This window comes from Myotis yumanensis, unplaced genomic scaffold, assembly GCF_028538775.1.
Source record: "Myotis yumanensis isolate MYYU_CA2020_CCGP unplaced genomic scaffold, mMyoYum1.0.hap1 SCAF_1, whole genome shotgun sequence".
Lineage (NCBI taxonomy): Eukaryota > Metazoa > Chordata > Mammalia > Chiroptera > Vespertilionidae > Myotis > Myotis yumanensis.
In genome coordinates, this window is record NW_027223752.1 from 98685209 (window position 1) to 98699243 (window position 14035).

General features: G+C 37.7%; 1 protein-coding gene across 3 annotated transcripts in view; it reads right to left on the reverse strand.

Annotated features, from left to right (window-relative positions):
- Positions 1–318: 318 nt before the first annotated feature.
- OPTN (optineurin) overlaps positions 319–14035 on the reverse strand; it is a 54501-nt gene continuing 40784 nt past the window's right edge. The window contains exons 12-14 of one of the 3 annotated variants that reach the window (XM_070428376.1): positions 10025–10155; positions 9022–9101; positions 319–4079 (exon numbers count right to left, since the gene is read on the reverse strand). In XM_070428376.1, coding sequence (XP_070284477.1) covers positions 3952–4079; positions 9022–9101; positions 10025–10155 — 339 coding nt within the window. In that variant the 3' untranslated portion in view covers positions 319–3951. Of the gene's footprint in view, positions 4080–7487; positions 7684–9021; positions 9105–10024; positions 10156–14035 lie in introns of those variants that run through there. The other 2 variants (XM_070428372.1, XM_070428380.1) reach the window with 2 other exon arrangements.

The window sequence follows — 14035 nt, forward strand, 5'->3', positions numbered from 1 at the left end:
ACATCTCCAGTGGGGGGTGTGCAGGAGGCAGCTGATCAATGTTTCTCTCTCATCAATGTTTCTAACTCTCTATCCCTCTCCCTTCCTCTCTGTAAAAAATCAATAAAATATATTTAAAAAAAATATTTGAATATCAGTTCATATACTTGATTTCTGATGATGGCAAAATGAATTTGACATTTCATTAAAGGCAATTCCAAGTTAGCCCTTTTATTATAGGTCAGATGGAAGTGTTAGCCAGTCTTCACAAGAATCTTGATTTTATGATGCACACAATACATTTTATCTGTGTTTGTATTAAATAATCATAGTTCAAAGTTATTTTTTAGAAAATAATACTTTATTTTTTTAGAACAATGAAAGGATTACAGAAAAATTGAGTGGAAAGAACAGAGTTCTCATATAGCCCCTTCAACACATAATTTCCCGTTATTAACATCTTGCATTAGTATGGGACATTTATTACAATTGTACATTATTATAATATTGATACATTATTATTAATCTAAGTTCATAGTTTACATTAGGGTGCTCTCTTTATGTTATACATTCATGCAGAATTGTTTAACTGCCCTAAAACTCCTTTGTCCTCTTATCTATTCACCCCTCCTTCCCAACCCCCAACTCTTGAAAACCACTAATCCTTTTACTGTCTCTATAGTTTTGCCTTTTCCAGAATGTTATATAGTTGGAATCATACAGTATGTAACCTTTTCAGATTGGCTTCTTTCACTTAGCAATATGCATTTAAGGTTCCTCCTTAAACTTTGTCTTTCCATGGTTTCATAGCTCATTTCTTTTTAGCACTGAATAATATTCCATTGTCTGGATGTATCACAGTTTGTTTATCTTTTACCTGTTGAAAGGCATCTTGGTTGCTTTCAAGTTTTGGCAATTATGAGTAAAGTTATCATAAACATTCATGTGCAGGGTCTGTGTGGAAATAAGTTTTCAATTCAATTGGGTAAATGCCAAGGATTGCATGCCTGGTTTCCCAAGAAATTGCCAAACTGTCTTCCAAAGTACTATTTTGCATTTCCACCAACAATAAGTGTGAGTTCCTGTTGTTCCATATCCTTGCCAGCATGTGGTGTTGTTGTTGTTTTGGATTTTAACCATTTAATAAGTGTGTGGTAGCATCTCGTTTTAATTTGCAATTCCCTAATGACATATACTATTGAGCATCTTTTCATATGCTTATTAGCCTTCTGTATATTTTCTTTGGTGAGGTACCTATTTTTCCCATTTAAAAAATTGGGTTGTTTTATTACTGTTGAGTCTTGAGAGTTCTTTATATTTTGGATACTAGTCCTTCATCAGATATCTGTTTTATAAAGATCTATTCCCAGTCTGTGGCTTGAGTTAGTTTTTGTAGAAGGTGTAAGGTCTGTGTATAGATTCAGTTTTTTTTTTTTCTTTTGCACATGGATGTCCAGTTGTGCCAGCACCATTTGTTAAAAATACTATCCTTTCTCCATAAAATTGCTTTTTCTCCTCTGTCAAAGACCAGTGAACTCTCTGGGTCTATTTCTGGGCTTGCTATTCTGTTCCTTTGATATATTTGTCTATTCTTTCACCAGCACCATGCTATCTTGATTATTATAGCTTTATAGTATTTCTTGAACTCTGGTAGTAGCCTCCAATTTTATTCTCCTGCAATACTGTGTTGGCCATTCTGAAGGTCTTTTGCCTCTGTATAAATTTTATAATCAGTTTGTTGATATCTACAAAATAACATATTGAGATTTTGATTGTGATCATGTGGAATCTATAGATCAGGGTGGGAAGAATTGACATCTCAATACTGAGTCTCCCTTTACGTGAATGTGGAATATCTTTCCACTTAGTTCTTTGAGTTCTTTCATCAGATCTTGTACATATTTTATTCTATTTATACCTATTTCACGTTTTGGTGCTCATATAAATGTTACTGTGCTTTTTAATTTCAAGTTCCAATTATTCACTGCTGGTGATATTAGTAATTTGTGTCTTAAAATTTTAGTTAACCTGGCTGGAGCTTTGCCAATTTTATAGATAATTTCAAAGAATCAGTTTTTGGTTTTACTGATTTTTCTCTATTGATTTCCTGGTTTCAATTTAACTGATTTCCGCCCTAATTTTTATTATTTATTTTCTTCTGCTGTTTGGGGGGGGTTAATTTACCATTCTTTTTTTAGTTACTTAAAGTGGAAGCTTAGATTATTGATTTTAGATCTTTCTTCTTTTCTATATAGGCATTCAATGCTATAGGTTTCCTGCTAAGCATTGCTTTTGCTTCATTCCCGAAATATTGATGTTGTATTTTCATTTTATTTGTTAAAATTTCTCTTGAGACTTTCTCAACCCATGTACTACATACAAGTGTGTTATTTAATCTCCAGGTGTTTGGAGGATTTCTAGGTATCTCAGAGTTGTGACCAACTTAATATTTTTACTTGAACAAAGTAAAAGAATATCCCCCAAAACTTAAATGTAAAACCATTTGGTTTGCTTTTCTATTTAAGATAATATAGAAATCTATTTTCTCTGGTATAAAGTAGTAGAGACAAATTAAACTAGAAGCCTTAAGCAAGAAATTAAAAGTAAAATTTTCATAATTAATTTTAGAAATGTTTTTAAGCAAACATTCTCCCTGGGCTGAAGTGGGAAAATCTTTTAATCTAAATTGCTATTGAATTTGTACAGTGTGTTCTCTTGGCATGAAGGCATAATGAACTATTTTGATTTCATTTCTCTTTGATTTCCTGTTTGATTCCATATGTGTGTGTATATGAGTGTATTAAATCAAGTTTGTCTAGGAGAGATTCTTATGACAAAGCCAAACAGGAGATATTTTCATTTTCTGTTAAATGTTATAGGCTCTAGATACATAGGTTATTGTTTACTTTTATGGCAGGCCCAGTATTAGCTAATAACTGTAGGTTCACAAAATATGGCACATCCCTATGTTTTCACCTCCTTAGCTAGAACACTTTCTAATTCAAACAACACATACTGGTCTCTAGTAAAGGGATTTGCTCATATTTATAGAATTAACAGAACAGATCTGAATCAAGCAATAAGCTTATATGAAGCTGAATCCAGAAAATGCATCCTATGAAATTAGCTAATCACATATGAACAATGTGAATGAGTCATAAGCAAAATTTTATTTTGCAATAACTTTTTTATGGTTGTGATTAGATAGCCTAATCTAGGAAGAGAATGAATAAATAAATAGTGGTTCTTTTTAGAAATGAATAAACTTTCTACTGTACAAGCCCACATACCTGCAGCACAATGAAAGAATAAAGATGACTTATTTGCACTGTGGTTATATCAAATCCAGTGACCCTAATGTATCCACTTCATCTAGGCCAAAATTTTTCCCTTTGTCCTGATGGCCAAGTAAAAGCTCAGAATGCTCATATGAAAAAAGCCACATTATAACTTTGGTACAACTGTGGCTGCAGTAGAACTACAACATACACATATATACATAACCCAAATAGGTTTGTCTTAAGTGGAGGAAGAAAAATAATAATATAATTTATTTCACAAATACTTCAGAGATCTTTTTCTTGAAGAAATCTGTGACCACTTCATTTTTCCTGCCTATTTAAAAGGTAAAGTTTACCAGTAATACTTCTTCCACATAATTACATTTATTATGTCCCATGATGTCATACCCTCATTAACTGCATGAACAAATAGTTCAATGCTCACCTAAACTGAACATTTAAAGAAATGATTCTATTATCAGAAGAATGGTATGTTAAGAATTCTATTTTGCGATTTTATGGAAATCCACACAAAAATATGTCCTATATGGAACATACTGGTTTTCTTTCTCCTAAAACAAACATAATGAGCCAAAATATTTGAGTGAAAACAAATAACACAAAAGTAGAACTCTTGGAGAAAAGAAATCTGACATTTACCAGCAGTTTGGGGGAGGCGAAATGTCAACACTTAGATGATGCAGTCCATGACATGAATTTGTAATGTATCTATGTCAGGCAGGACTTCTCCACATTTGGGGCAAGAATGAACTGGTCTATTTTGCTGCTGCTGTTGCTGCCAGTTACTACCATCAGCTCCTGAGAATAAGCATTAAGTGAAATATTATTCCATTCCTTCCATGTTACAAGCAGTCTTACTTGATGGACTTTAATAACAGATGGTTAATTTTAATATCAGTTAAACATTGTAATCTATACCTAGTAGGAAGTGAATCTAGGTCATTTTTGTTTTTTACTGAAGTAATCTATACACACACAGAAAATCTCCAAAAGTAGTACCTGCTTCCCTATTATTTTAAGATTTAGGCTTTATTCTGGATTCTAGGTACATAAAAATACATGGTTTTATTTCTAGATACCAGGAAATAGATGCTCTAGTAAAACCTAGAATATTTGAGAGAAGAAAGACATAGATGAGGATATAAGCTAAAGAGGAGAGATGTAGAGAAAATGATGAGAAAGCAGGGAGAGGTGGTATCCTAGAACAGTATGTATCTTCCTAGAAGCAAAGACAATAATTGTGTTAATTCAGCAAATACTTTTGAGTACCCTGTGAGATGGAGGGGAGGGACACAAATATGATGGGGGTGTGAGACAAGAAAAGTGAAAGCGTGGCATGGGAGGGAAGTGCCATGGCTGTGTCATGCACAAGGTGGTTTAGTGGGAAGACAGAAAGGCACCTGGCTCAGACTGCTATGTGCAGACAAGGCCCCCTGATTGAGGCTGACTCTACTTGAGAGGAGGCCTAAGAATGAATAAGGGTTATCCAGGTAAAGTAAGTGAGGAGAAAGAATTGAAGAATTATTTCCCCCAATTTTGGAATGGGACTGAGTCTAAATCAAAGAATGCTTGAAATGAGCATTGACTCTAGGTAGGTCCCACATGAGTAAACTGTGGTCAGTGCTGGAAATGATTTCTGGCTCCCGGGGCATCTCCTTCATCTGACCTTTCTGGACAAATGCAGACCATTTTGGTTTTGAAGCGTCTCCACACAGATCTCCAGAATTTCATTCAAATCCCCAAATGTTTGTTTTTTTGGAAGATGACTGGAGGTAACGTTTAACATGGCTATTTGCTTCTGAGCATATTTGAATTGAAAAACATTTGAGACTATTATAGAAAGTTTGTGTTTAGCAAACTTTAGAAGTACCCTTGAATAGAAATATTGATCACAGGCATGATTTCTAAAGCAGGGAGATTTCTTCTCCTGCCCCCTCCCCCCATTTTATTGAATTTATTGGGATGACACTGGTCAACAAATCATATAGGTTTCAGGTGCACAATTCCACAACACACATCTGCACACTACATGGTGTGTCCACCAGCCCCCTCACCCCCCATACTCTCCTTCACTGCCACTCCCACACCCTGCTCTGGCACCCCCACATTGTTGTCCCTGTAGCAGGGAGCTTTCTAATGGTCTCATTGTTCTACATTAGGGATCAGTAAACTTTTTCTGTAAAGGGCCAGAGAATAAATACAGTGGGGCCTTGACTTAGGAGTTTAATTCGTTCCGAAACCAAGCTCGTTAAGGAGCTCGTTAACTCAAATTACTCTATCAACTCAATGCAAAAAAATCGGTGGAGAGACAGCTGGTCAAGGCCCCACTGTACAGGGGGGGGGCAAAAGTAGGTTTATACTTGTTTGAATGGAAAATAATACAATAATTAAAAAATAATACAAGAATAAATTCTGTTTCACATACTCACAACTATAAACCTACTTTTGCCCCACCCTATATTTTAGACTTTGCATGTCATATAATTTCTGTCATAGCTACTCAACTCTGCTGCTATAGCATGAAAGTAGCCAAAGACAATAAGTCAACAAAAGTGCATGACTATGTCCCAATAAAACTTTATTTATTCAAACAGGGCAGATTTGGCCTGTGAACTGCAGTTTGTCAAACCCTGCTCTAGAGAACAACCAGCCAACTCTCAGGGATTGTTGACTTTCATTTAAAGTTCCATTGCATTAAAGTGTGCCTTTTTTTTTTTTTTTTTGTCCTAGCCTAGGTTTAAAGACTCAGACTTGGGATTATGGGTTCCCTCTACCTCCTGGCTCTTCACTATAAAATAAGCTTAGTCAGTTTTCATTATTAACACATTACACTCATTTCAGCCTTTGCCCTTTCGTTCTCATACTGAACTTATCTAAATCCTAGCTTAAAGGTCAAGCTTACAGTCACATCTTTTCAAAGCCTATCTCAACTTGTCTGGCCCTTAATGATCATCCTTTCTTCTTATCTTTAGCAGTATTATTTCTATTACTGAAGTCTTATCTTGTATTATGAATTCATATTTGTATGTGCACATCCTATCTCTCCCACTAGACCAGTGGTTCTCAACCTTCCTAATGCCGAGACCCTTTAATACAGTTCCTCATTTTGTGGTGACCCCCAACCATAAAATTATTTTCATTGTTACTTCATAACTGTAATGTTGCTACTGTTATGAATCGTAATGTAAATATCTGATATGCAGGATGTATTTTCATTGTTACAAATTGAACATAATTAAAGCATAGTGATTATTCACAAAAACAATATGTAATTATATATGTGTTTTCTGATGGTCTTAGGCGACCCCTGTGAAAGGGTCGTTTGACTCCCCCCCCCCCCCCCCCCCGCTCCCCCCCAACAAAAGGTGTCTCAACCCACAGGTTGAGAACCGCTGCACTGGACCATAAGCCCTCACGGATCTGACCATGATTTATGCCCATTTGTTTCCTTGTTCTCAGCCAGTGACCTAGACCAGATTAAACACTTAGATGGCTGCTGCTGCTGCTGCTGCTGCTATTACTGAGAGGGGCTCCTATTTAAGGCAGCTTTGTTAGAAAATGAAAAAAAAAATCTTAAGACATCTTATCTCTGGAATATTGTTTTTTATAAAACAAAACTTATTAGGAATAAATTTACACTTTGTGATGATTTTTAGATTATAAATGTAAACCAAAGAGTGTTTGACCAATTCTTGTTTCAATTCTTTTTCATGTAAATACGCATTTGTCTTATATAGTTAATAATGAATGGAAATCGTTCCTTAAAAATCCAGGTGCAAGAGATCACCCTTTTGACTAAAGACAAGTGTGTAGGTACTTCTAGGTATGAGGTATATTGATGTTCCCAGGATATTTAAAATTAGGTTAGAGAAAATGCATAGCGGTGCTCAAGTGAGTAGATGCAGCTTTCAGAGAACATAACTTTACCCACTGATGCTAAAAATGCCCGAGGCTCTTATTTATGCCAGTTCACATGCTGCTACCTCTGCCCCGTGAATACTATGTTTACTTGTACCCTGAATTACTACTGCTAATATTTACTTTAGCCTATTTTTTTTTCTTGTAAAAGAATTTTGGTGGTGGTGGTAAGGGGAATAGGAGGAGGTGGAAGGTAAAAGGGGTACTCAGAGGCATTTCCCCAAGATTTAACATTTAACTATACATACTAATATTACTTCCTTGCTGCTGATAACATTGTGATCTAGTTCCATTTCAATAGTCAGTTGCTATGTGGAAGGGGCAGACTTGTCCAGCGTTAAAAAAGAATTTAAAGAAATTTCACAGTTTTATGTGAAATTTAGGATGACATCCTAAACCCAGAGTCTTCTTACTGGCATTGTATTAACTTTTCCTCTTGTCATGTCAGTCTTTGATCCTTTGAGTGTTGTTGTTTTTTTCATATCTAGAATCAAGGACACACTTCCCTTTTTAGTACTAAGACTGTGATTTATTACAAATTACAGATTATTACTAGTGTATTAAAACCATATAAACATAGCATCTTACTTTTAATTAAGTGTCATGATCAATTTCATTCAGGAAATTAAAATCTGTTTGTAGTACATAATTAATGACAGTATTTCATGCATACCATATAGTTAGGTTAAGGGACAGATAACCTTGGGTTCCATGAGGCTCATATAGCCTTGGGTTTGATGGTCCACTTCTGCCCCTAATTCACCTTGTGATCCTGAGTAATTTAACCTTGCCTTCTGTAAGGTAGTGATGATATATATATCTGATAGAATTTTGTGAGGATTACATGAAATAATGTATATGAATGAAATGATCAGCACAGGGACCACTCATAATAAACTCTCAATAAATGGTAACAGATGGTGGGTGAAGATATATGCTCTGAGAGAGCTTATTTAAAAGAGACTTACCTGTTTATTTAGAACATATAAATAATTATAATAAACTAGAGGCCCGGTACACAAAAATTCGTGCACTGGCAAGGGGTCCCTCGGCCCATCCTGCCCCCTCCTCACAGTCCAAGAGTCCTCAGGGGATGTCCTATTGACGGCTTAGGCCCACTCCCCACGGGCCTAAGCCGTAGTCTGGCCTCCCTCTTCGGAAGGTGACCAGCCGATCAGGGGAAGGCACCGCCCTCAGCACACGCTGCGGCTGCCTGCCCTCGGCTTTCGCAGCCGCTGCGGCTTTGTCAGGAAGGACGTTTGGGTCTCTAGTCTAATTAGCATATTATGCTTTTATTATTATAGATATTATTATAGATAGCAGGTAAGTACTAAAACAGGAATAAAGTACTTTGGAAATTCAGGAGGGAGACGTCACATTCTGTTGGTATCATAAAGCTGGTATTTGAAATGGTTTTTAAAGATGGGATGAGAGAGACTGGAGGAATACAAGGATATGAGGGAAGGGCATCTACATGAAGGATACTCCATAAACAAGAATATGTAGGTATACAAGTTTATGACAAGTTCAAGGAACAAGGAATGATTTAGTTGGCTAATTGCTGTAGGGGAATGCAGTGAGAGAAGGCTTAAAAGTTTGGCTATGCCAGCCCTTAACTGTCAGCATGAAGAGTCTGGTCTGGATTCAATAGGTAATGGATGGAGAGCGGAGTACTATGGAAATAGGCTGATGGGTACTACATTTTTTGATAGCTTGATTTGAAATCCATTATATAGGATGTAGGTGAATTTTTTTTCTAGCATCTTCTTCAAGGATAGTTATTCCCTGGATTCTTGAAAGCTTAAAATCACACATGACTCACCTCTTTGAACAAGGTAGTCCTGTTGGTCAGGGTCATTGGTTCTGGCTCCATGACGGCTCTGCATTTCCATCAAGGACTCCCTGCTGGGATTAAAAGCATTACTCTATGTGATGTTCTAAAATCCTGAAACATGACAACATTAAGCACACATTCAGTAGAAATATGAGGAAAAAAAAGAGCTGAACTGTATACAATGCCAAGCTGCATAGAAACCAGAACTTAAGACTAACTTGAGTTGGAAATATTATTGGAAACACTACAGTGCAATTAAACAGAATTAATTAAATCTAAACATATCTACACAATTCAAAAAATCACAATGTTATGTAAAGCAAGTTGCAAAACAATATTTGTAGTGATCATTTTGTACCTTAAGCATAGAGAAATTAGTATTAATTTATTTTAAGATATTATATAGATGTGTATGTATGTAAAAATATAAAACATGGGGATGCTACCCACAAAATTCCAGGCAGTATGGGGAAAGGGAGAGAGAAATATAATGCAGGCTGGGGAACAACAAGACTTCAATCTCATCTGCAATAAAAATATACTTTTTTCTTTTAATAAAAATATACTTGAAGCAAATAAAAGAAATATGAGTAACTCTCAATTCTGGATGGGATTCATATTGGAGTGTATTTTGATCTCTGTATTTTTATTTTTCTACATATTTCAATTTTTTCTCAAAATGAAAATGTAGAGGACAGAAGTAACTTAGCAGTATTTCTTTTAAGATATATTACAGATTTATTTAAAGTGTTAGGACTATTTCATCTATAACAATGGCAAGATATGACTTTGAAACTCAGTGTCATGTTTTTACAGCTAATCTAAAAGCAAAGACCTTGATCAGGTTTCCACAAAACACTACCGAGTCTTGTAAGTCAAACTAAGCATAGGCACCCAAGTGAAGTGCAGCCAGAGATTCTTATAGCTCAAATTAGGAACCATCTTTGACAGGCCCCATGTTGAAATATGCTCTGTCTTCCCTTCACCTTACCTGCCTCCATCTTCAAAAACATTATTGTCTTTCAGCAGAATTGCCAGCTGCAATGCCAGTTGCTCCTTTTCTTCATGAATCTTCTCTCTTGCTGCTCTTTCAGCATGAAAGTCCGAGCAGTAAACCTCCATCTGTTAGAGGAAGAAAGAGACAGCAGTTACTATCTAGATGAGGTGGATTCTCTGTAGCTCACCTGTTGAGGTGAACAGGCATTGCTGCAGCTGTGGTATGTCTATGACAGGTACATGTTCCTGCTAGAAACAAATATAGTGACCAGGACTTTGCAACTACCTTCAAGTAAAAGACACAAGTTGTGTATGTGTGTGCACTTTAAACAATTAGAACTCAGCAATTACATTGATAGAGATGGTTTAAGTACTGTATATAGCATCAATTCAGTAAAATTCTTTGGTCTCTTTTTAAAAACTAATATTCAGGATTAGCTTAATATAGTACTAGTAAATGGTTTATTTACTTTGTCAAGTATATTTATGAAGGCTGGCCTTAAGTTAAATTTAAAATAATAAATAGATGCTATTTATTGAATTCTAAACACATGTGAAGTCCTATGCTGACTATCTTATTTCAGTTTATCAAAAATCCTGGGAATGTAAAATTGCTATGCTCATTTCATATTACAAGTTCAATAGCTCTTCATCTTTGGGAGATTATTTAAGAGGTCAAGCCAGCATTTGAACTCAGATTGAAGCCCATAAACCATGGACTCTTCCATATACCACATCACTTCCCATAGAGGGAGGCAGCCTCCAAGATGGCGCCAGTGATCCCCACCTGTTGGTATTCATGACCTCATGTATTCCCCTCCCACAATGAATAGGGCTAACCTGTGTAACCACTAGGATACTGCAGAAGTGATGGTGTGTGGCTTCTGCTTCTGCCTTGTTCTCTCCTGGATCACTTGCTCTGGGGGAAGCTAGCTGCCATCATGGAGTGCTCTAGTAGCCATATAGAGAGGCCCACAGGTGAGGAACTGAGGCTTTCCACACACAGCCAGGTGAGTGAAACATGTTGGAAATGGATCTTCCTTCTTGAGTGCAGCCTCCTAAGAAACCCTAAGCCAGAATCACCCTGCTAAGCTGCTCCTGGATTCCTGGCCCACAGAAAGTGTGTGAGATAAAAAGTGCTTATTGTTTTAGCTGCTAAGTTTGGAGAGCAATTTGTTATCTAGAAATAGATAAATATTATATCATGATAGCAATTTCTTAAGTTATAAAATTATAAAGTAAAAATGAACTACTTAATAGTGAATTGAGCATTATTCTAATGCCAGTTTTTAACTTGCTATATTTAAAATTAGGGGGTTTTTATTTTCAAATTTAGGGGTTCTAGGATATAAATTTTCATCTATTGCTTTTAAAAGTAAAATTAATAAAATTTTAAGTATTCCATCACAATTGTAGTTCAAAAAGAAAGCATGTAAATAAAGAGATCTTTGAAGGGAGTTCCTGCCATTTTGCGAGTAATCCAAAATTTTATGTTATCATTGATGGATCATGGACTTCTTTAAGTCAGACCTAAATTCGAGTTAAGAGTCTTCAATTCAGCCCTGACCAGTTTGGCTCAGCGGATAGAGCGTCGGCCTGCGGACTGAGGGGTCCCAGGTTTGGTTCCGGTCAAGGGCATGTACCTGGGTTGCAGGCATATCCCCAGTGGGGGGCGTGCAGGAGGCAGCTGAATCGATGTTTCTGGCTCTGTATCCCTCTCCCTCTCCCTTCCTCTCTGTAAAAAATCAATAAAATGTATTTAAAAAAAAAAAGTCTTCAATTCAGATTTGAGCCACTAAGAACTGGGTCTTTGTTTTGTCCATTCCTATATCCCCAGCTCAAAAAGAGACTTGTTGAGTAAATGAACAAGAATATTCATCAAAACAAAACAAATGTCTGTGTGTAGAATGTGGCAGAAGTACATGACTACAGTATCATGAGGTGCCCAAACAAAGAAAACACTTTATAAAGAGCTCAGGTTGAGATTCTGTTCCTATAGAAATAAAATTAAAGCCCTAAGTCCATTCAACATTGTTATATTAAAAACTAGACACCTGGTGCACGAAATCTGTGCACGGGTGCGGTCTCTAGGCCTGGCCGGTGATCAAAGTGTGAGCATCTGGCATGGAAGGGCAGGTCCCAGCTGATCTCTGGGCCCTGGGCCGCCAGGCCCCTGCGTGCCCCCCTCTGCCTGAGTCACTGTGCCTGAGTCCCCATGCGGAGATGCGGTGAGCGCGGCCAGACACTATGGGCCCGGGCACAGCATGGGCCTCTGGGCCACCCAGAGGCACTGCACGGAAGCTGGGCCGGCAGCGTGCTCTCTCCCAGCTGGCCTTGAAGACCGGCTCCTGCGCGAACCCATGGGGAGCCCGACCGGCCCATGCGGTCCTGGCAGCTGTGGCCTGGCTTACCCAGAAGAGGCCGTGCGGGGTACGGGCCGGTCTTCTTGCGGGCACCCGGCACCTGAGCATGGGGGCTTCCCTGGCACACGAGCCCTGGCATCCCGGGGGAGGGTAGCAGGGGGAGTGAGAGCGAGCTCAGCAGATACCCCATATTCTCACTGTACCTCTGTCCCCGTCAGCCCCGCCCACAGGTAGCCTGCGAGAGGTCACAGCGCGTCACCGCATCCTGCCATGTTCCGTGCTGCCCCCTGGTGGTCAGTGCATGTCATAGCTAGTGGTCAAACTCCTGGTTGAACTCCCAGTCAAGGGGACAATTTGCATATTAGGCTTTTATTATATAAGATAATGTATTTATCAGGTTGGGAAACATTTCAAAGAATGATGCAAGCATGTGGGGAAACAAGATCACTCATCTACTTTTGGTGAAGGAATAATCTTGGATGTTCATTTCTGAAAAACAACTTGGCAAGATATATCATGAGTAAAAATATTGTAGAACAATAAGTACAGATAGTGTAATCTTGTTTTTTAAAAAAATATTTTTATTTCAGAGAGGAAGGGAGAGGGAGAGAGATAGAAACATCAATGATGAGACTCATTGATTGGCTGCTTCCTGCACACCTCCCATTGGGGTTCGAACCCACAACCCAGGCATGTATGTGCCCTTGACTGGAAACAAACTCAGGACCCCGTAGCCTGCAGGCCAATGCTCTGTCCACTGAGCCAAACCGGCTAAGGTGTGTAATCCCATTTTTAATTAAGCAAACAAATAAAAACAGAAGAAATATACACTCCCCAAAATGGAATTTGGGGCAGTTGGATTTCCACTTTCTACTTTATACATTTCTCTATAGCCTAAAAATTATATTTTATAGTGAATAGTATTGTTTATGTAATTCAAAAATAAACGTATTTTATTACCATATAATCCTAAAACGATCTCTGAAATAGATCTCTAGTTACTGAGAAAGAAAAAGTTATTTCCCACTTTTTTTGTGATTTTTAAATCTCAGGCAGGATGTATTCTCACTCACTAACTCTCCTCCAAGTACTTCACCGACCAGAAACCAGAGTAAAAACAGGCCCGAACAGTCACAAACCAACTGTACACAAATTCTTCCAGACAATAAAAGAAGAAATGTGTCTTAACTTGGTTTTATAAGGCCAGTGGAAACTTGATATCAAAACTTGACAAGTACATTAGCAAAAGGAAAATTCTAGGCCAAGTTTCCTTGAGAATATAGATACAAAAATCCTAATATATATTTAGAGAAAATAATTCAAGAAATGCAGTTTGCTTAATATTTAAGAAATCAATTTGTCTCACGATTAGTAAATTAAAGGAAAAAGGCCTATAATTACCTAACTATATATAAAGAAAAAACATCTACACTAATAAAATCGTAATATGCTAATTAGACCAGGTTGACCGGCCATCTTCCAGATGTCCGACTTCCTTCCAGACAAAGCCATGGTGGTGGGGGCCAATGCAGAGGCAGTTAGGGGTGATCAGGCGAGCAGGGGAGTGCAGTTAGGGGCGAGATCAGGCTGGTAAGAGAGGGCAGTTGGGGGCAAGATCAGGCCAGCAGGGGAGGGAAGTTAGG